The sequence below is a fragment of the Megascapheus bottae genome, chromosome 16 (assembly GCF_031878675.1).
Source record: "Megascapheus bottae isolate mThoBot1 chromosome 16, mThoBot2.hap1, whole genome shotgun sequence".
Classification (NCBI taxonomy): Eukaryota; Metazoa; Chordata; class Mammalia; order Rodentia; family Geomyidae; genus Megascapheus; species Megascapheus bottae.
Window position 1 is genome coordinate 15014900 of NC_143524.1, and position 23887 is coordinate 15038786.

General features: G+C 35.1%; 1 protein-coding gene across 1 annotated transcript in view; it reads right to left on the reverse strand.

The window, feature by feature from the left end:
• The window catches only part of LOC150052939 (uncharacterized), a 77428-nt gene that overhangs the window by 14297 nt on the left and 39244 nt on the right, over positions 1–23887 (reverse strand). Inside the window, exons 4-5 of the mRNA XM_090349245.1 lie at positions 5200–5401; positions 4361–4447 (exon numbers count right to left, since the gene is read on the reverse strand). Coding sequence (XP_090205371.1) covers positions 5340–5401 — 62 coding nt within the window. The 3' untranslated portion in view covers positions 4361–4447; positions 5200–5339. The remainder of the gene's footprint in view (positions 1–4360; positions 4448–5199; positions 5402–23887) is intronic.

Genomic DNA, 23887 nt, shown 5'->3' on the forward strand with positions numbered 1-23887 from the left:
GTTACAGATAGCTAAATGGCAACTTGTTTATATAATAAACTACAATGAGAAAATACTTCTCCATCATTTATTTTTGCACTCATTTCCAACATATATTTCCATAAGTAATTAAGGCAAGTGTTACATACCTAAATACAAAAGATTACTTGTACATATATATTGGAAATTTTAGATTAAAATACTACTTTAGCTTTTATATTTTTCTAATTTTCACTTAGTACTTAGTTAATATTTAGCTAGGCAAAGTTGTATTTTCCTTTTGTTTTTAATAGCTGTGAGTACATAAAATATGATGTATATTATATATATATATTATTCTCCTAATATTAAAATGTATGATTCATAAAAAGGTTCAAAAAGAAGTCAGAAATGAAGCTGATCTCATACATTTATTACATGTTTGTCATTCTCTTCTTAGTTCTGCGTTTATATTTTCCATTAAGAGGTTAGGCATATTTTTTTCTTTTAACCATTAAAATACTAAAATTTTAAAGTAATAGATTAAAGAACTTTATATAAATATCTCAAAATTACATTTAAAATAGCCTTCTGATTTTTTCCGATTAACATAATCTTTTAAATTTAGAATTGTTATATCTCTTACTTAACTAAAGTAAGTTTAATTACATATACTTAATATTAATAAACCATCCTTATAAAAGAAAATAAGTTTATTTAAAAAAGAAATTCTTTTAACTTTATGCCAAAAAATCTTAATGTATTTCTCCCAAAGTTTTTACATTCTGTTTTACCACATGTACTTCTAACATGTATTTAAAAAAAAACTGAACTGTATATTAGGGTTTTAAAAAATATTCATATGTAACTGTAATAACATGTTTAAAATTCATTGAGATCTTGTGTACCTCTGATGATATATAAGTATTAACAGAAACCAAATATTACAGCCTAATTCTCTTTTTCAACATGGTACTAATGAAAAAGCTAGAATATACAGGTTTGTAGATGTGCAACAGAATCTGTATAATTTTAGTAATTACTTTCAATCTTTTATTTTTTCTATAATACTTTAGAGCAGCTTAATAATGTTTGTTTTAACATTTTCAATTGCATTTTTAGCTCATCTGTTTTAAAACATGATTTTCAGGTATGTGACTTATTCTATTCATGCAAGTAAAATGCACTAATAAAATTCATGTCCAAAGTAAAATAAGTTGCTAATTTTATAATGTACTTTAAAAAGTCTACCTTTTCTTTTTTGTATTAATAACATAATACAATTAGCAAGAACATACAAGAGGTGCAGGTTATTGTCTAAATAATCACATTATTTATACTTACATTCTAACCCTACAAAATAATAATTTCTTAACATAAGAAGATAGCCCAAAATTCAGTTTCTCTTCATTATTGTCCAAATTTTAATTAATTTTGATTTTCTGGCCTGCTTTTAAAGCAAGCACCACCTTTAAAATTTAATAAAAAGTCCTTTTCAAAATTATCACATTTGTTTTAGAGGACTAAAAATTAACTTCTGCCTTTCATAATTATTTTTAAAACTTTGTATCAGAAATATGACTTTAATTTTGTTATGTCTTAAAATAGTTTAAAAGATGATTCAGTTTGTGACAAAGTGCAAAAAAAGTTTCTCTCTCTTTCTCTCTCTCTGTCTCTAAAATCATCAAACATATTTTCTTAGTGAAAATTTTCTAATTTATTTATTGAATCCAATAATCCTGTTTCCTGTCATATCTATGACAGAATTAACTAAGTTTAAGTAGTTCTAATGGAAATACTGTCTTTTCAACTGATAAACAATAGAAAAATACTTCCTTATCTAAAGAAGGAACGTTTCAACATTAAAAAAAAAATCTTCATGGTTCCTTAAGGGAATGAAAATGGGTGTGGGGAAAAAAGCAAAAGAGCAAATGACCATAATCATTTGTACTCTGTGAGGAATCATAATGAGGTTAGTGGATACTTGGATGGTTGTAGTTAATTTTACACAGCAAAGCTTAAATATAATTAAATTTATAGAGCTGAGCTTTTTAAAAACTGTTTTCAGTTTTATTACAGTACTATCATAAAGTAATAGTTTATTTTATTCTTAGTTCTCTTGGTTTTATTTTTGCCACTGACATATAATCTGGGGGTCTTATCCATTGCTCTGCAGTTTTACTACACTTTTACTATATATAATTCATGAACTATCTTTATCTGTCTTACAATATTTTATCATATGTAATAATACCTGCCTCATACCTGGTTGATATAATTTAAATCTGAAGTGACACGAAAGAAAAAAATCCAAACCCTAAAGTATTTATCTTTAGGGATACTTTTGTAGCTTCAAATCAACTTCCTCATAAAGACATATTTCCAATACTACATACTGGATGGAAATACTAAATACAAGCATACTAAATACAAGAGTAGGATAATTAAAAAAAAACAATTATTCTGATTCTCCTTCTTTCTGTTCATGATTTGCCCTCTAATCTAGGGTGGTATTCATGAACTCACAAGAAGTGAGTTCCTTTACACCAAGGAAAACTTTTCAAAAATTTTAATTCCTTATATATTTCTTTACTTTCCCGTAAGTACCTGCTATTCCATAATCAAGAGATTGGATAAGTATTACACTGCTCCTCTAAATTCCTTTCTCCAGACTTCTTTTCTAATCCTTTCCTCATCATGGTTACGCCATACCTCACTTAGATTTTTTTATTAAGAGTCTAACAAGAGGGCTTATTCTGTTCTTGTGTTTGGATGCATAATCACTGTCTGGCTATGATTATCTCTCTATATTCGAGCAACCAATTTTCATTCCTGACCAGGAAACTTGTGGACTTCTATTGGCCAGAACTTAGCAATTTCTCATTCTTCTCATTCCCATTTGGGGCTTTCATAGGAATGCACAAATTAAGCTGGAGAGTACAAGTGAGTTAGAGCCACAAGAAAGAATGCAAGCTTTCCCCAGGCACTGAGGCAACTTTGTTCAGAACTGACTTGGATACTTTAAAAGTGACACTGGAAACAAATGCAGCAATGGTACTCACTAGATGTTATGTTGAAAATGAATGATACAACTTATGGATGGGGATAGGAAGGAAAAACTGGGAGAGAGCAAAGAAAGGGGTGACATTGTCCAAAAAGAAATGTACTTGTTACCTGACTCCTGTAACTATAACCCTTCTATACATAACCTTTATAATAACAACAAAAATTAGGAAAAAATTAAAGTGTCACTGGAGACTCAAATCCATATGTAGAAACATGACAAAAATATTCCTTTATTTCACTGTCAGTGATATTTGATTACCCGTTATGTTTTTCCCTCAAAGGATGTGACTTTTATGTTATAAACAATTTTGTAAGTACAAAGCAGGGGTTCATTTTAAAGATGGGGATGTCAACCATTCATGGATTCAACAGATGTCTGGGGTGGAAGCAATATGGCCCAGGAAGGATGCATCCAGACTAAAACTTTGAGTTCTGCCTTTTTTGTTGTCTAGTCATCTGCTTGTGTTTCTCAGAGTCTGAAGACAGACACATAACTACTCTGTGTCAGTTTCTTCATTTCTAACCTAATTCCATCCCCCAACACAATTAATTGGAGTAACAGCAGTCAGGAGAGATAGAACCAAAATGCAAGAAGGAGGGGGAAAAAAAATCCTTCACCCAAAATGAAATAATACTTAACTTAAAATGACACTTCTTTTGAGCCCTGCCCATTTCACCCAAATGTTTCTGTATTTCTATCAAGCAATGGAGTTAGGCTGTGGTATCATGAAAGGCTGAGAAATACACTATGAAGAGGTTCCAATACTCTTGAATTTTACAACAGTGCAAATTATAAAAGGATAAGAACTTGGTACAAAGTTAAAAAATGAAATAAAATGGAAAAATGCTAAACAAAGGGGCTCTAAGTATTTGCAGATATGGCACATACTTTTTTCTTTTTTAAGAATAATGCCCAATGGTCACAGGGCCATAAAAACCTTAGTTTTGTTTCATCCTCTGTGCTGATGGCTTCTTTATCTCCACACTCAGCATATAGACTTGCAAACTAATTCTTATTCACAAACTCAGTGCTATTGTATCTGAAATGAGGAGGGGGCACAGTGGGAAGTCTTTAAGCCCTGGAGAAAGACTGCCACAAACCCAATCCTGGGTAAAAGAAAATGGACAAAGCAGTTTTTTAGTGTCCTGAAAAGGGATTCCTGCTTCCTCTCCTGCTCAGAAACTCCATGGCAAATTAATCTGACTCATTAGTTCCTATACCGAGACACATGGTTATTTAAAAGAAAATACTAAACATACACTTGGTTAAAAGTGATTATTTTAAAAAGCCAAGCTTTTTACCCCAAACAGAAACAGATTAATACAAACGACTTACCAGGTTCAATACCAGCTACAGATGACTTCTTCATTGGTTACAACCTTCAAGACCACCAGATTCTTCTGCCAGCTTCATTCCAACTTCCTAGAAATGAGAGTTTTTCTTTACCATCAACTTTTAAACATAAACTACAAATCCAACCTAAGATTGCAGCATAAAACCAGACTCTCTATTTTCCACTGGTCTTCCCCTCCTCTTTTTTCTCTTTTTCTTTGAGTTAATTTGGGAAAATTCTGTCTTTCCCTGACTCTATTTTCCTACCTGCCCATCGCTCTAAAATAGATGTAATTTCCACTTTTCCTTCATACTTAAAGTCTTCTTTAAGCAAACCTCCAACTCCCCTGTTCACTGTACTGTGCTCCCAGCCAATTTCTCTAAGTTCTGTCCTCTCAGAAATGGAAGATGAGGGAGTTGTACTAGACAATCTCCAAAGTCTCTTTTTAGCTCTTGCCTACTATACACGTCCATGATGATGCCGAGAAATGAGAATGTTTCCACATAAACACCCAAATTTAGACTTCCTTTCTATATGCGTTCCAGCTGTCTCTCAGTTGGTCTTCCCTCCCCCGTCTAAACGGTGATGATTTAGGAAAAGCCTTCACGGAAAATCTGCCTTCTGACTAATACCATCAAGCTCAGATCTAAGGCTACCCCACCAGAGCCCTCCAATCTAAAACAAGAGAGCCAGAAGCCACCTCTGCTAATAATTCTTCCTTGACAAAAGACAGCCATTTAACTACTGCTGTCCCCACCCACAATAGTACTTCTATATTACTTTTTCTCTAGCATGTTATTTACATTTTGCAAATGTAAATACAACTTAAAAATTCACGCACCTCTGGCGGTTGGTGGAGATTATATACTACAGCGTAACACACTTAAAAAAATAAAAACTGAGTCCCTTCTTCCCTCTCTTTCTTCCCTCTTTCTTATAGTCTTCTTCACTGATGCAGATAACTTCATTCTTTCCATTAGATCACCGGCACCTTTTCTTGACCACAGTGAAGATCTGTTGGGACTTCTGTGATATGTGCTCTTCTAAGAGAAAGAGAGATTCTTGATCTCTCACTACTCATCTTCATCCTTCCTCATTAGCGTATTTCTTTACCTGAGATTGTGCTAGCACATAGACACTGTTTTAAGCACTTCACATTTTAACATAAGCACTTCATAATGCAGATTCTATCATCATCTCCATTATACAAAGGAGGAAATTGAGGAAAATGATGCTTCCACCATTTGCCCAATGTCTCTTGGCCTAATGACTAAAGGGTCCAGTTTGAAAGCTGCACTCATTCAGTGCACAGCTTGTATCCTTAACCGCTGGGATAGATCGCCGCCTGGAACAAGTGATTGTTACAGCCCTTCCTACCTCTAAAATTCTCAGGTTATCCAGCAAAATTGGACTAACCAATCTTGTAATTGATGAATTAGGGTAGTATAAATATCCATCAGGTGGTAAGGATTAAAATTTTAATATACAGTATTCATAATGGTGCCAGAAAAGAACAAAAAAGTTTAAGAAATGTCATCAATTATTACATAGAAGGGATCTCTTGATTTGTACACAAGCAAAATGAAATCAGTAAGACACACACACTCACACACACACACACACACACACAACTAAGAATGGAAGCCAGAAGTAAAAATATCACTTGTAAGTATAACTTTAGAGACATGCTTAAATTTTAAGACTTTAAAGTTTCTTGTAACTTTTGTTTCTTAATCCAGGCCTATACCTGTTGAACCATGTGTCTTCTTCTCTTGATAAAGGACAATTTATAAAATTCCAAACAAATCTCTGGATTTGTATGTTGTGTGCCTTCTACCGCTTGGTCTCGCTTTATCTCCAAAACAGCAGTTTCGTGTGGGCAAGCTTACCAGCGGACTCGATCAAGCTCACCTGTAAGTCTCAAGTGTTTTGATTGGGTGGGTAAAACCTGTTTCTTACTAGAGACCTGCTGCTACAAAATAAGGCCATTTAATATTTACTAACTAAGAAAGGAAATCAGTGTTTATAGACATGTCTCCTCTAGGTAAACAAAAAGGAAATCCCTCCTTTTCCCTATTGCTAGAGATGAAGCCCAGGGCCTTGGACACACAAACCACATGCTCTACGGTTGATCCCTGAGTGTTCTAATATAGTAGATTAGGGCATGTGTATACAGCAAAGAGTCAAAGGACCTAACATCAACACTACTAGACCTCAAACCCTATATTACCCCCCCCCCCTCTCTCTCCCCTGGGGCTTGAACTCAGAGCCTGAACACTGTCCTTTGGCTTTTTCCTCAAGGCTAGCCACTTGAGCCACAGCATTGTTTCTGGCTTTTTTTTATGTATGTGATAATTGAGGAATCAAACCCTTGTCTTCGTGCATGCTAAGCAAGCACTCTACCACTAGGTTAAACTCCCAGCCCAAGTAACCAACCATTCTCTATGGAAGGTAGGGTTTCTTTCTGGATTTGCTCTCACAGCAATAAACACACACATATTTTATGATAAGGAAACATTGCTCTAATATATCAAAAAGTAATGCTTTACTTCAGTAGAACACAGCTACTTCAATAAGAGCTAATCACAAGACAGAGAACATTTTAAACACATTAATCTAGTCATTTCAAAGATGGTGAAAATCAAATCACCTCCGGAATTTATATTTTCATAGCTTATGTGATTACTCTCAGACTTCTAATTACTCCCCTCCCTTGATATAGGATATTTTCGATTCCCTCTCCCCTGTGAATCCAAGATCCTTAAACATTTCTGCAATTCGGAACAACTTTCTAAGAACCTATCTTTTCTAGTCCTGAGGTTAAAACCCCAGGTAAAGAACAACTACTTATTTCCTTTGGTCAGATACATTTACCTTAAACTTCTTGCGAACTGGGTGATATCATGTCCACATATATAAATGCAGAAAGGAACATATGGTAATTTATCTACAAACACATGATATAGCATCAACATAAACTAACCCCATAACAAAATCAAATGTGAGTAGTTGGAATCCTAAAACAATCTTGTACATTTTTCCTTTAGTCGCCAAGACCTTTTCGAAACACAATACATGCATTAGTTGTTGGTCATTTCCCTTTACTACCATCCTGAATAAAGCCTTGAAAGCAAGCAAACAGCAAATAAACAAGGAGTGAAGAGCTGTCAGAATCTCTAGGGATCTGACATATGAGTAGATGGATAGAGAGACTGAGCACATATTACTTGCACAAATTATCATGCTTAATATCTGATGCTTACTTAATGTCACTCAATAGGATACCACAGAAATAACCCCCCGGGGGGGGGAGAGAAAGACACACACAGAGAAAGAGAGAGAGAGAGAGAGAGAGAGAGAGAGAGAGAGAGAGAGAGAGAGAGAGAGAGAGAGAGAGAGAGACAGAGAGAGAGAGAGAGACAGAGAGAGAGAGAGAGACAGAGAGAGAGAGAGAGACAGAGAGAGAGAGAGAGAGACAGAGACAGAGAGAGAGACAGAGAGAGACAGAGAGAGAGAGACAGAGACAGAGAGAGAGAGACAGAGAGAGAGAGAGAGAGAGAGAGAGAGAGAGAGAGAGAGCGAGAGAGAGAGCGAGCACACTTTAAGGTTTTACAGGAAAGGGATTCTTTTTGTTTGTTCTTTGCTTTGCTTTTTGTGTGTGCCAGTACTGGTGTTGCACTCTTGCTTGACATTTTTTCACTCAAATTTAGTCTTCAACCACTTGAGCCATACCTGCACTTTTGTTTTTTGCTGGTAAATTGGGAATCAGGCGGTCTTCTAACAGATTCTCATATTTCAGCCTCTTGTTAGCTAGGATTATAGGCTCAAGCCACAGTCTTTCAGCTCAAAACGTTTTTAAAACCTTGTGTGTGGGGGCGGGGATGGAAGGATTAATACAGAACCTTACTGTTCTCTGGTGTTTTCTCTGACAATCTCATTTTGCTGGCTTGGTCTAAGGGAGCTCCACTGGAGCCTAACAGAATAAAGACAGCTTTATAAATTTTGAGGGAAATGATTAGAAGATCATTTACTAACTTGATTTTTTTTGTTGAAATAAAAAGACAACTGAAATCCCTTTCTACCTAATCTGGTCATTTGCTAAAAAAAAAACTGATGAGTTTTTGGTCACCATCAACTCTTCATCTAACCTTTATATACCGAAGGCATATGTCTAAGCAAGCAACAACTTTTTTTTTTTTCTCCAACACTGGGGCTTGAACTTTGGGCCTGCGTTTTGTCCCTGAGTTCTTCAGCTCAAAGCTAGCATTCTACCACTTGAGCTACAGCAGTACTTCCAGCTTTTTCTTGATATGTGATACTGAGGAATTGAACCCAGGGCTTTATGCATTCTAAGCAAGCACCACAACGAGGCTACACTCCTGGCCCCCAACTTTAACTTTTGAAAGATAAAATTATATTTTTTAAAGAAAAGAAATCAGATCAGATTAAGATTCCATTTAATATAAGTGCTAATAGCTCACATCTGTAATCCCATCTATACAGGAGGCAGATATGAGGATCTGCGTTCAAAGCCAGGCAGGGGAGGAAAGTCTTATCTCCAATTAACCACAAGAAAACTGGAAGTAGAGCTGCAGCTCAAAGTGGTAGCCAACTACCCTTAAGCAAAAGAGCTCAGAGACAGCACTCAGTCCCTGAATTCAAACCCCATGACTGACAAAAAAAAAAAAAAAGGATTTACAGAGGTAGAGGTGGTATATTAATTAAGACAGTAAAATCAGAGTCACTGTTCATTCTTTGATAAAAAAGCTGTCCATTTTGATTCTTACAAAATGATGAACTGCCTGCATAGAGGAACAAAAGTTAAGGTGATTAGTTAGCTTCCCGAATCGTAAACAAGATTCCTCCCTTCTGTGCACTAGGTTTAAAGTGACTCAGACATGCTTGCGTGAATTGGGGACTTCCATACTGGCATATCTTCTAAAGCAATATCTTCCTTTAAAGGCTAGAGGCATGAGACACACAAAAATGTAGGGTATTGTCCTGAACACAGCGAAAACAAATGGTCACCTTGAAAATCCTCATTTTGAGTATAGCAGGAACACCTTTCCGACTGGCCAATGGTAGACACCTGCCATGATGGTCTTTATTATGGCAAAGCACAGGCTGTCAGAGCACCCAGAGAACTTAGAGATCCTCTGGTCATTTTTGTAAATAGGAGAGATTGGGGTCCAGAGAAAGGAGGTGATTTTCTCCAAGTCATGTAAACCAGGCTGAAGACTTTCCCCTCTCATCTAACTTGCACACTTTATGGAGTGAAATTGTACTTTTCCAAAACGTTTGCCCCAAATGACACATCATTTAACAGTATGATGAATTCTCTGGGAGGAAGAAGAAATGTGAGCCCAATTTTCTAGAAATGTACCCCAAGTTATTAACAAACCCACAATTAAAGTCACCTCTCCTGACATGTAATCAGATGTTTTCTCTACCGCTATGTGAAAATAACAATAATAATAATATATAACTGGTACTAGTTCCAATGTACTCCATACAGGGACTCAGTACCTCCACTTGCACTTTAATATTACAATTTTTCTTTAGTGTCCCAATAAACAAAGAAAAATAAAGTAAAAATGCACTATTTATATTGAAGGTTGGATTAAATACAAGTAATCACCTTGAAAAAAATCATTACAACACTACATCCTCCCTTCTCTGACAGTTAAGGAGAATCTATTTATTCATAAATTTCCTCTTAGATGGAACATCAGTTTTTCCATTTGATAGTGATCCCTCAATAGAGAAGAAGCTGCGTGCACTAGGAATTCATTGAATGAAATGTACGCTCCAGCCCACTGAGCCTGGAGGCCAAGGAAGTGATCCTCAGAAGACACAAGAAAGTATGGGACATTTGGCAGGCTTCAATTAGCTCCATGAATGGGACAGTCAAGGATTAGAATCGTCATTTGCATGTGGACAATTCTAAACTAAAGCCACCACCAACCCCATTGGTCAGAGGTCTCAATATATTCAAGTATTAGGAGCAGAGAAAATCCAACTTAAGTAACACATACCAAGGACAAAGATTCTGTGGAAATGGTGCTGTCAAGAATAAGAATGCCACAGTGTGAACACTGAAAACTTCACAGGACCCACTGGAAGCTTAGACCCTGATCATCAGGAGATGACAAATATTATGAAATTGATTATATTTTGTCGAGAAGTTTGATTCGTATCTAGCAAGCCTATCGTTGTAAATACATTTATTATTTTTTTCCCCAGAACCAGTGGTTAGCTAGACCCTCCCACACTGGCAGGCAAGGAAGGAATAAAGGTATTTTTCCAGCTATAATATCCCCCCAAAATGGGGGGGAAATCATTTGGTAGGAATGAAGTCATGTTTGACCAAGTAACTCCTTTATATCAACTACAAATGTAGATCCAAAAACTGAGTGAAACATAATTGCAAAATTAATGGTATCAAATTACTGGTTATAAATAAATGACATTTTAAATGCTCATATTATCTAGCAATAACACTTTTGATTAAGCAGTCAGAATATGTTTCAAAAGTCAACAGTGTTTCAAAATTACTTACATGAACCTCTGAGCTTTTCAAACTTTTCTTTTTTTATGGGTATTTGTTTTGAGACAGGGTCTCACTATATAGCATAACCAGTCCTGGAAACTGCATGTCTCTGTATTAGCCTTTCAAGTGCTGGAATTATAGGCATGTGCTACTATGCTCATCTAAAAAGCATTTATTTTTAAATTAAGATGTTATTGACAAATAAAAATTATATATTTATGATATATCAAAGGGTGTTTTGATGTTTCTGTAATTTTAAAGAGAGGTTTATGATAGCTTTATCCAAGGCCTAATGCAATATTTTAGTTTAAATTTAGCTAAAGTGGCAAGCAAAATAAAAATATCAAAATAAAGTATATCATAATGTATGACTGTTTATTCATTTCTCCCTTCTTTGACTATACCTTTGTTTGTTTTAAAAATGGTTTAGGATGTTAACACAGCACTGCACACTAACTCTAATCCAGCCAAACTGTATTAGGTTATCAGCTTTTTTTTAAAAGTAGTCTGGTATTTATGGTCTTAGTGTCCATTTTTCACAAATTTATTTGTTCAACAGCCTTTGAGGTAGCTAATTTATTTTTTACCTGTAAGTTATGAGCAGTGTTCAACTGAGTGACAAGTCTCGAGAATTAAAAAGGTTTTTAAAAAATTATACTTCATAGTTTTGGTTTGTTTTTAATTTTTTTGAAGTTTTTTGAGCATCGGGTCAGAAAAATATATGGCTAAAAGTTGCCAATCAAGAAGCAATAATGCTATCTCAGATGCTTAAATTAAATGTGTTCTTCAAGGCAGGTTAAAAAAGAAAGTTCTTCAGCAAAACTAGGTATAACTATGATAACTTTTTTAAAAAGACATTGAAAACTGAGAAAAATATTAAATCTGCTTATAAAAAGAAAAATGTTCTCATTTAGAGAGAATCAAATTTCCTTATTAATTAAAATATTACTGTGTAATATTTATTCTATTTGGCTGTAAAACATTTTGGGTCATAGCCTTATATTTCTTTCTACAGACATTTTTGTAGGAAAAAAATAAAAAATCAAAACTTATGGACCAATATTGAGAGTTTTAACTGTTGTCATTATTTACATTAGTAGTAGAAAAAACAAAAATTTAACTGTGCATTTGAATTCTTTAATAGTATCACTTTAACAATAATAAAAATAAAACATTTGGCAAAATCAAAACTTGTTAAAGACTTATCATGAACTAGATTTTAAAGATTAGCTTACCTAAGAATTCCTCCATCAAAATCTCAAGAAAAATATATTCTAGAATACTTAAAAATATGCTTTAAAATAAATACAATTTAATTGGTAAACTTTCATTGATAATACAGTTTTTACTATTATGAAGTTTTAAAAGTTAGTTAAAAATCAAATACTCATAGATCTACTATCACCATTTAATTTTTCTAGATATAAAATGTGAATGCAGACTAATAATCTTTTATAAAATAGTAACATGCTAGTTTAGTTTTAATATGTTGGTCTATTTAGTAGGGTTTCCACTATGAATTTTGTTGTCATGTTATTTTTGTTTTAAGAAAGTAAAATTTTTTGCTTAAATGATTAATTGTATATAAAGTTAATTTTTAATCAAATGTTAAGACTTGAATATTGAGGTAACAAATTCAGAATATAGTAGGGCTTACTCCTAATGTTTTTCTTAATGTTAACACATGAAGCATATATTATTACTGTAAACCAATTGTTGTAGCTTTATAATATTGACATCTTGGTAAAAATTTTTCTTAAATTCACAAGGATCTGCTTCCAGACACCTAACATCTGGATAATTGTGAACGTGAGATAGAGCTGAATCATATAACCTCTTAATTCCTTCTAAAAACAAGCCATTGGCCCTTAACTTTCCTAACCGAAAGATTAATCAAGTAAAAATAACTATTCAGCTATGGTTTGGAAAGTCTTCAAAGTACATTAAATTTTCCTTTGCAGTGGGTCTTTGGGTAAGTTTCTATTTTCTGAGTAATACCTGCCATTTTATTTTCCAAAAAAATCAATAGATATATAATGTTTATTTATATATTAGAATGTTTATTTCTATACTAGTGTAAATATTTTATCTACGATATGATTATGAACTCTGTTTTCAGTTACATTTTATACCAAATTGTAACTGGCTGAAGCTGTTCCAGCTAAGTCTAAAAGTTAGAAAAATGGAAAATTTGTAGGGAGTACTACAGTTTACCTCGGAAAGCATTACTGAGGGCACTATGGATTTCATATAACCTGAAAATACTTCTTTTCCTAACATTATTGTTTTAGCAATTAAAACAAAAATTAATGCAGCAAAAGTTCAGAGTGGCATGTAGTTTCTGTTCCTTGCTACTAGAAAACCAAAGATGCATTAGCTTTATGCATTTTCAAAACCAACAAATAGAGGTACAAGTTCTAGAATTCATATTCATTTTGAGAATTTCTAAACATTAAAATAGAGGTTACATTCTAACTAAAGTATATAAAAATCTGAGCAATTAAATATCATCTCATCTAAGTAGTTTGTACTGAAAGTAAAATTTTGTTCTGCTTTGCAAATATAAAGAGAGCTTAACCAGACTAATTTTTATGTTTTTATATTTAGGATTACAATTAGTTTTCAGCAAATACTTTTAGTATTTCTATCTAGAATACCCTTGTCTTACAAATAGATACAGTCAAGAATTTTCAGAATTCTAAAATGAGTTAATGAATTTAAAAAATTAAAATATTTTTAAATTAAAAAAAGAAATTCCTACCTTCTTTGCTTTTTATGGAAATAAAACTTTTAGCTAATTAAATTTGTTTATCTTTCTTTTAATAATTCAAATAGTATTTGATCAAATGTCAAAAAACTGGAACTGTTTTTAAAAAGTATAAGAAAATTCTTAAATTTTACAATTGTTTTATTCCCAAGTAAAAATCTGATTTTTTTAGGAATTAGAAATAATTCATATGATTAAAATTAAGGAATTGCCAACAATTTGTTGTGGGAAGAAAACAGTCACATTGGCTTTATTGTAAAAGCATCTTATGTTAACTGTTCAACATTGCTATAGTCTTTAAACATCTTTATAAATTTATAATTTTTAATAAATATGTTAAGATTGAATTGACAGTCATACACTTGTCTCCATTAAAATTCTCACAGTTGGTATTAAAAAATTCAATGATATAATTTGCAGGAACAACATACTCTTTATAGAATTTGGCTGTGTCTTTTTTTAAAAGATTCATTATAATATAATAAATATACAATTCATAAGTATCAGCAAAAATTCAAATAAACATAACAAAATATCTTGTATGTTACAATATATTACATGGAATTCTTTAAAAATTTTTTGAAATATTTGCTTTTTTCTGAACTACAAGTTAATTGCACATTTTTATTTTCAGTGACAACTATTAGTTTTTCAGATTATTCTGAATTTATCTCTCTTTACATTAATTCTGAGACATATAAATTTTTTTGTCTTTTAATTTCATGTATTTAAATTCACTGAGCAAATTTTAACAATATCATTTATTTAGTATTTAGAGAATAAATCCAGTATGATTGCTACAGGCTTAAAAATTTTATATCTTAATATATTTGAATGTGCCATCTTAGAAAAAAATTTCAAATATTACAAAATTGTAGGAAAGATTAGAGAAAATTTGATACTGGGTTTTGTTTTCCTTTTATCTTTTGTCAATCTGATTTCATGAAGTTTAGGCTTTGAAGAACAGGTTGAACCATTTCATGTCCAATATTTATAGACATTATATTGATAATACTTTTGTTTATAGAGAAACTATCCTTTAAATTTTACATGTTCCTATACATTTTTTAGATCAGTATCAAAAATGAATAAGTGTCTGTTGAATACCTCCATTTGTCTTCAAAGAACAAATGAAATAAATCTTCAGTTTCATTTTTATTCTCATTTACCTATTCCTGGTTTAAATAGCATGCTTCTAATTTTCTAATAGGATATATAGCAGGTTTGGCAGTAGTAATTTCTGGCATGAGTGCATTTTAAATTTCACTTTAATTTAAATATCTGATATATTTCATGAACTATTAATCTATCTGATTTTACCTTAAAATTTGCAATATACAGTTTCAGCTGTATATTTACTTTTCCTAGTTTAAAAAATATATTCCTGGTGGGTTTTCAAATATTTTCAGAAGTTAATCTATTTTAAATTTATAGGATTAAAGTAATTATTTCTGGATTTCTGAATTGAATCATTTCATAGTAGACTTTATTTTGATATCTACCAATAACTTCCCTGGCGTACATAAGATACACAAGTAACCATCCCTCTCTTTATTTAAATTATGCAATGATGAGGATATACAAATACCATGTGAGCCGGTTACAGCTATTCTAATGAGTCTCTGCTCTTCAGTTAAGTCTTGAAATTTCATCTGCAAAAGACAAGTACTTAGAAGGTTAGAAAACATTTTTGGGGGCTAGGGCAATTATTTCTAATATAACATTTGTCTGTCCTTTCCAAAGTAACTATATTATCTTGAAAGAGGACTCTCTGAGATTAGTACTTTCTTATCCATTGAGATTGCACACACAGAGAGAGAGAGAGAGACAGAGAGAGAATATGAAAGGAATGTTCATGAAATTTCTTCCTGATTCAAATGTAGTGATCCTCTTCAAACTCACCGGAAAGTAGAATTACCTCTTGAACTGATCAGTGAAAACAAATAATCCAGCCCACCCATTTTTTCCCCCAGTGAGGGGATTTTTTTTTCTTCCACTTTGATTTATCTGAATAATTGCTTCAATTCTTCAGTTCAATTTGCATGTCTAGACAGGTAACGAGGCTGAACAAGGTCTGGAAGGACTGTGCTTTTTGAAACTGCATTTTTTTTTCTTTTTGGAACTGCATTTTGATATGTCAATTCTTACCATTGTCCACATGTAACCTCAGTGATGGATCTGTGGCCTTCCAGAAAAGCTGTGAAATATTAAGCGATCATGATCTAGAAATGTGGATCATGATTTAAACTTTCATTTTTCTCTTTAGAAAGTCCATCACAAGGCTTCTTCATTAGGCATATATTTATATACAGGAAAATGTGAACTGCTACCCCTTCACCCTCCAGAGCTAATGAACAAAATAAAAGTGCTTTGACTTCTTTATTCAAATAGAAAAGAAAGTTGTAAGGCTCTGTATGTTGCTTAAACCCCTTGCTGATTATTGTTTGAAGGTAATTCTTTCTAAAAAAAAAAGCTAGATGCAGGGATGATTAAATTTAAATGATACATTTTGTTTCATTTCATTTTGCTGAGCCCCTGTTTAAAATTTTAAACTCAATTTTTTAAACTTTCAGATTCTTGGGTCATTTTATAACACTATGTAGATAAGTATGTTACATTATATATGATAGATGCTATATTTGTGGTATATGTGTTATATTTCTATGTAAGTTTACAAATATATATATATACATACACATGTACACACATAGGTTTTTTGTTTTATGCTGGTTCGGGGGCTTGAACTCAGGGTCTTATCACTGGCTCTCAACTTCCATTTTTGCTCAAGGCTAGCCCTCTACCACTTGAGCCACAGCTGAATTTCCAGCTTTTGGGGTAGTTTATTGGAGATGAAAATCTTGCAAATTTTCCTGCCCAGGCTGGCTTCAAACCCCACTTTTCAGATCTCGATCTCCAGAGTAGCTAGGATTACAAGCATGAAATCATGTTTTCAGAAAACAAAAAATAAAAGTTACCCCCCCCCACAAATCTTGGGGTATTCATTATTCTCCCCAATAGCTAGTGGTAGAATAGAAAGAAATGAAACAGGATTTGTGATTGCATCAGAACCACCAATAGTATTGGTGATTCATCAGCAATGTAAAAGACGTTACTTTCTCTTTCTCCAGATTAAGATCTAGAAAAGTAAAACTATAACCATGTGAGCTAAAATAAATTCATACACTCATTTGAATTTGATTCATCAATTGGGCTAAAAGCATCACTAGAATGACATTATTTTTCCTTTGGTTGTGACAGTTGTTGGTATCCTTGAAGCTCAGGAAATGACTGCTCCAAAACCTATTCTTCAGCTTCACAACTGAATCAAGCTAAGCTAACCATAAGGAAAAAAAATTCAATGTACAAAAGACTTTGAGCATACATTTTGTAGAACTATAGTCCCCCCCCCAATGATAAAGTATTTATGATTACTTTTAAAATGGCCTTTTCTTAAGCCATTGGTAAAAGCTCACATGGATACATTCTACTAACTACGTAGATAAATCGAAATTCATTTCTTCATTTTTTTCAAGTGATAATTCCTTGATGATTTTTTCCTCTTCTTCTTAAAGTATATGACAGTAAAATCAAGGAGGAAGGAAGCTGGCTAGACAACTAAATATCACTTCTCTGTTGTCTACATTTTTTTTTGCTGTAAAAAGCAAGCAAAGTTCAACTGGAAATTTTCTCCCCCAAAATGTGGCCCATTATACTTAGGACTTTTTCTCCTTCCTTGAAGGAATCAATCCATCCATATCTGCATTGCCCTCTCTACAGACAGAGTCTGAGCAGCTTTATAAAACCACTTCAACATCTTCAGGATGCAGCCAAACTCGTACTCAAGCCTGAAATCCTAGCTATTCAGGAGGCTGAGATCTGAGGGTTATAGTTCAAAGCCAGCCTGGGAAGGAAAATCTGTGAGATTCTCATCTTGAATAAAATACTCGGAAAAGGCAGGAAGTGGCACCATGGCTCCAGTGATAGAGTGCTAGCCTTGAGCAAGAGAAACTCAGGAACAGTACACAGGCCCTGAGTTAAACCCCCACAACCAGGAAAAGAAAGAAAGAAAAAAAGAACAAATTGAATTTACCATAACAAGTTAAATGGAAGCCCCTTTGTTTAGCTGGGAACCAATGGTTCACATACCTCTAATCCAAGTTACTCAAGAAGCTGATATCTGAAGATCGTGGTTCAAAGCCAGCCCAGGCAGGAAAGCCAGTGAGACTATCTCCAATTAACCACCAAAAATCCAGAAGTAGAGCTGTGGCTTAAGTGGTAAAATGCTAATCTTGAACAAAAAAACTCAAGGGACTCAGGCTGCGAGTTCAAGCTTCAGGACAGAGAGAAAGAGAGAGAGAGGGAGGGAGGGAAAGAGAGAGAGACAGAGAGCGGGACAGAGAGAGAAAGAGACAGAGAGAGACAGAGAGAGAGAGAGAGGTTATGGAGAGGAGAAGGAGGGGAAGGGGTAGGGGGACAGAGAGAGGAGAGAGAAGGGGACAGGGAGGGGTGGCAGGGGGGAAACAGGCGGAAGAGGGAGAAGCAGGGAGAGGAGTGGGGAAGGGGATGAGGGAGAGGGGAGGAAAAGAAGAGGGAGAAAGAGTAAGAGGGAGAGGGAAAAGGAGAGGAAGAGGGAGAGGAAGAAGAGGAGAGGGAAGGAAAGGGAAGAGAGAGGAAGGAATGAAGGAAGGAAGGAAGGAAGGAAGGAAGGAAGGAAGGAAGGAAGGAAGGAAGGAAGGAAGGAAGGCAGGAAGGCAGGCAGGCAGGCAGGCAGGCAGGCAGGCAGGCAGAAGGGAAGGAACGAAGCCTCTTTGTCCAAGTACTTATAGATGAAACATATACAAATATAAATAAACTATATAGTATATAACTATATATAAATATAGTATGTATATTCTCCAGTTCCAATTAGGAGATTATTAAATTTAAGACTCTGGAAATGTATTTTTATAAGGAATATAAGGATGAATTCTATGGTTTTGGTACTCCAGCTCCCACAAGGATACAGTGTCTGGTACCCAAGGGGTGAATTCACATTTTCACTGAGGCTCTATGAGTGATGGCAGTCCCTTTACTGCAAATCTACATCTTATGTATATTTATATGCAAATCTGTCCGTTGATGCTGTGGAACTGGCCTGAGGCAAGTCAGTTGTTTGACTCTATGAAGACACACATAGTTTCCTAAGAGACTCCATGTGATCGGCCCCTGAACCGGGGCACTTTCCTGATGAGTAAAGGGTTCTGTGAACACCAGGAGCAAGCCAGTGAACAGAGGGCATCATCTGTACATTGTGCACGACCTGTCAAGTGAGCTCTGTTGAGAGAAGACAAGTTAAGTCCATGGAGTGAAAGCAGTGTTGAGTGTAGTCTTTGCAAGAGGAATTCATTGAAACAGTAGAAGAGAAAAACATACATGGGTTTTGTGGCCCAAACATTGGGTTCTACACACTTCTTAAAATAAATAAAGGGGGGTGGGTGGGAGTTTGGCCTACTGGTAGAGTGCATGCACAAAGTCCAGGGATTCGATTTCTCAGTACCACATACATAGAAAACCAGAACTGGTGCTGTGGCTCAAGAGGTAGAGTGCTAACCTTGAGGAAAGCCCAAGGACAGTGCTCAGGCTCTGAGTTCAATCCCCAGGACTGGCAACAACAACAAAAAAGGATACCTAATACCAGGCATGATGGTTCACACCTGGCATTGGACATTTGAAAGGCTGGGGCAGGGGGATCATGAGTTGGAGACCAACCTGGACTACTTACCAAGACGGGGTGTCAAGTAATAAAGAAAAATAAAAATAAAGAGATGAATTTGTTGTTTTTGTTGTTCAAGACTGGGTTTTATTAGGTAGCCTAAGCTGGTTTTGATCTCAAGATCCTCTGCTTTAGCCTCAAGAAAACTGGTACTACAGGTGTGAGAAACAACGCCTGGTTTCTCAGAGGAATCTTTTGAAAATCATTGCTGTCTTCTTCTTTATTTCCTTTAGTTATTGTAAGCATTCAAGGATTTTAATTACTCTGTTTCTTATATTTTCAATGGGTATTGTCAAGGAAAACAATGTATTTAGGGAATTCTAAGTTGGTTTCCTTAGAGATAGTTTGCTCTGGTTCATAGTCATTCAAACACTCTTTTCTGACTAGGACCTTTAACTGTCTCTTAGTTTTTTTCTCTTTTCATATATTTTACATGGTATATGACTTTGGTACTTTTACAGACATGATTTCTTTTGATTCTGATAGTGGCAATAATGATGCTATTATTTGCTCTTCAGAGTTAGGAACTCAGTCTCTGAAGAGAGACTGATGAGAATTTCTCTTTAATTATTTTTGACTAATGTTGAATTAGTTCCAGAGCCTTTCTGGCCTCAGTTTCTCTATCTGTAATATGGGGGTGGTAATGTTAATGCCATAAGACTATAGTAAGGTTTAAGTGAATGAAAGGCTGAATAGAGTAGTTGGTACATAGTAAATCTTCAATAGATGTTCTTATTTAAAGAGAAGGCGATTAAAGCATAGAGATAGTAAGAGGACTGTTCTTTATCCAGAGGTTAGAGTCGGGTTTTCTGACTTCTAAGCCAAGAGAAAACCTCCTCATGGTGTTTACAGTGCAGCAACTTGGAAACGTGACCCCACATAGATTCGAACTACTTGAGCAAAAGCAAAGCACTTTCCCCCTTTACCCAGTGGACTTCAAATCCGTCCAGAAGCCTGACACTGTTAGTTCACACCAGTGCCGTAACTCTACCCTCTTAGGAGGCTGAGATCTGAGGATTGCAGTTCAAAGTTAGAGCAGGAAGCAAAGTCTATCTCCAACAACAACAAAGAAGCCAGAAACGAAGCCCTGACTCAAGTGGTTGAGCACTAGCCTTGAGTAAAAATGCCAAGGCCCTGATTTCAAGCCCCCTACAAGCACACCCCCCCCCCACACAAAACCTTCCATAGATGATCATTGGGCCATGCTAGTATAGGAAAATGCAGCAAGATTAAGAAGACAAATAAAGGCAATGCAATGTGAAAATATCAGACAAAGTTGCGCTTCAGCAGTAGCTCATTATGCTGGCAGGAAGTTTTCCAAAAGCAAGTTATACTAATTTGAGATCAAGGACTATCAACATATTAGCCTGTTTTTTGAAATGGGCTTTCTTAGTATACATAATCCAATGATTCTACTGTTTTTTGTTTTATAAAATTCATCGGCTTATGTGTCCAGGAGTTTTCAAATATGGTAGCATCCTTAAACCATCATACATTGATACTTTTCTATCTGTTGAGGAAACTTATAAGTGAAACTTAACTGGATATTATGGTTCCCTGAAATGTCTAATCAAGTTTTCTTCCTTGACTTCTAAGTGGAGTTGTTCTCAAAAAACAAAACAAAACAAAAACAACAACCATAAATCCCTTGTTACCTCTGCATATCATTGCTGCTTACGAGGCTTCTGAGTCATTCCATTTTAATTTATTTACCCCATGGGGTAAATAAATTTCAGCCTAACTGATGCTCATTTGGAATATGTCATAATCAAAGGCAATAAAACTTTGGGCTTCTATTTATACCCTTGGAGCCCACACCATTGCAGCTCAGAACTTTGTTTCTAAGGCCCTCAAGTCCTAAAACATGAAATTTCTGGTGGATGTCTAGTCTTTCAGTCTTCAGAATCCGATGGTGATGCGGTGATGCTTTATTCTGTCAAGTTTAGCATTTGACCTCGTGGAACTTTGCAAGGATGCCCTGTTTCTTTATTTTATTTTATTTTGTGCTGGTCCTGGGGCATGGACTCAGAGCCCAGACACTGTCCCTTAGCTATTTTCCTCAAGGCTGCTACTCTACCATTTAAACCACAATTCCACGTCTAGCATTTTGGTGATTAATTGAAGCTAATAATCTCATGGACTTTCCTACGTGGGCTGGATTCAAATTGTGATCCTCAGATCTCAATCTTCTGAGTAGCTATAATTACAGGCATGAGCCACCAGCTGTCGGCTAACCCAAGACCTAATCTCATTTTTGAGAGAACTAAAATAGAGAACTCTTGAAAATCAATACCAGATATTTTTAGAGATTGTTATTATTATTACTCTGATGACTTGCCAAATAATAGCATCCTCAAAGTTAACCAAAAATACACATAGCAAGGTGGCTCAGTTTATTTGTTAGATGAAGTGTCAGGTGGGATATTCGTTAATATATACTATCTAAATAAAATTTCTTGATTTTATAAGAGGCATATGTATCTGAAATTCTTCATAAAACAAATGAACATCCACAACAATGGCAAAACCAGCACCAGAATTTTACATTCTTATTTGCCCAACAGGAAAATGAAAAAAAAAATTCTAACCCAGGATCTCTGAAGAAGACAAATATTTTTCACATGGTAAAAATAATGAATGGAAAAATAACTGAAAATCTATCTTGCTTTCCTGGAACTTATGCATTTCTTTATATTCTTCAGCAGGAAACTCCTTCCAAAGAGAAAAGAAAAGTAACAATTATAGACAACAATGGCAGTACTATAGCTGACAAGAGGAAAAACAATACTAGTTCTCTGTAATGTAATGTCTACCGCAGCTTCCTTAGACATGACAAATAAAACATGATCTCCATAATATATGGTCTAATCCAGGTAAAAAGATACTTAGATGACTCACTAATGGGAACCTTGTAGGTAGGAGGGGGGAGAGCAACCTGTCCATGACACCTCTGATCTGAAAGGACATGAGATTTTATGACCTGGGATATCTTTCTACAGACTGAGCACTTGACACCCATAGGCACTGCAAGGGATAGGTCCTGCTGCAGTTGTCACCCTATTGTCACTACTGTCTTCCGGTAGTGAGCTGGGCGACTCAGGAGGTCAATTTTCCAAGCACACACTGTCTCTTCTGGATTTCAAAGGCAGTTTGGTCCGACAGCCACTGAATTGAGTAGTTCATGACTCAGGGAACAACTGTGTGATAGCCAAAGAGAAATGATCCTGCTGTAATAATAGACTGTAAACTGCCAGCTCCTTCCTTCTTGAAATCTCAAAGATCACAGGAAGAATTCATGGAGAGAGATCGCAACCTTCAGTAGAGAAATGGGAACAAAAATCCAATAGAGACCCAATGTGCCTCTGTTCTAGATGGCGATCTCTCTTCCCAATCTTAACACTTCAAAGGAAGAAGCAGAACAAGCCTGAAAGTTTCCTGATAATTGGGGAAATGACTTCTGTTCAAACACCTTCTTCTTTCTCAAGAATGATGGGTCATCACAATCATCTAGTTCCTCTCAGGGGTATGGATTAAGAAACAAGACACTGAAAACCTCGAACTAATGCACTAGCATTTACTCATACTTGAAGGGTATGAGAAAACCTCCTGAGGTTAAAGAAGAATACTGGTTTTCTGCAGGTGCTTAACCAGTTCTGCTAGCACCACTTGTTGAAGAGGCTGTCTTTCTTCCATTCTACTTTTTTGGATCCCTTGTCAAAGATTAGATGGCCATAGGTCTGTGGTTTAATATCTGGGTCCTCAGTTCTATTCGATTGGTCTTCAGGCCTGTTCTTGTGCCAGTACCAGGCTGTTTTGATTATTATAGCTCTGTAATAGAGTCTAAAGTTTGATATTGAAATTCCTCCTGTGCTATTTTTTCTGCGAAGAAGTGTTTTTGCTATATGGGGTCTTTCATTATTCCATATGAAATTTTGGATTGCCTCTTCTATTTCTTTAAAGAATGAAATTGGGATATTGATGGGTATTGTGTTGAATTTATAGATAGCCCTTGGCAAGATTGTCATTTTCACAATGTTGATTCTTCCAATCCAGGAGCATGGGAGGTTTTTCCATTTTCTCAGTTCTGCTTTAATTTCCTTTTTCAGGGTTTTAAAATTTTCATCAAGGGCAGGGAGTTTGGCCTAGTGGTTAAAGTGCTTGCCTAGCATGCATGAAGACCCAGGTTCGATTCCTCGGTACCACATACATAGAAAAAAGCCGGAAGTGGTGCTGAGGCTCAAGTGGTAGAGCTCTAGCCTTGAGAAAGTCCAAGGACAGTGCTCAGGCCCTGAGCCAAAGCTCAGGACTGGCAAACAAAACAAAACAAAACAAAACAACAAAAATAAAATTTTCATCAAAAAGGTCCTTTACATTCTTAGTTAATTCCTAGGTACTTTATTTTCTTTGAGGCTATTGCAAAAGAAGTTGCTTTCCTGATTGTTGCCTCATTCCTCTCACTG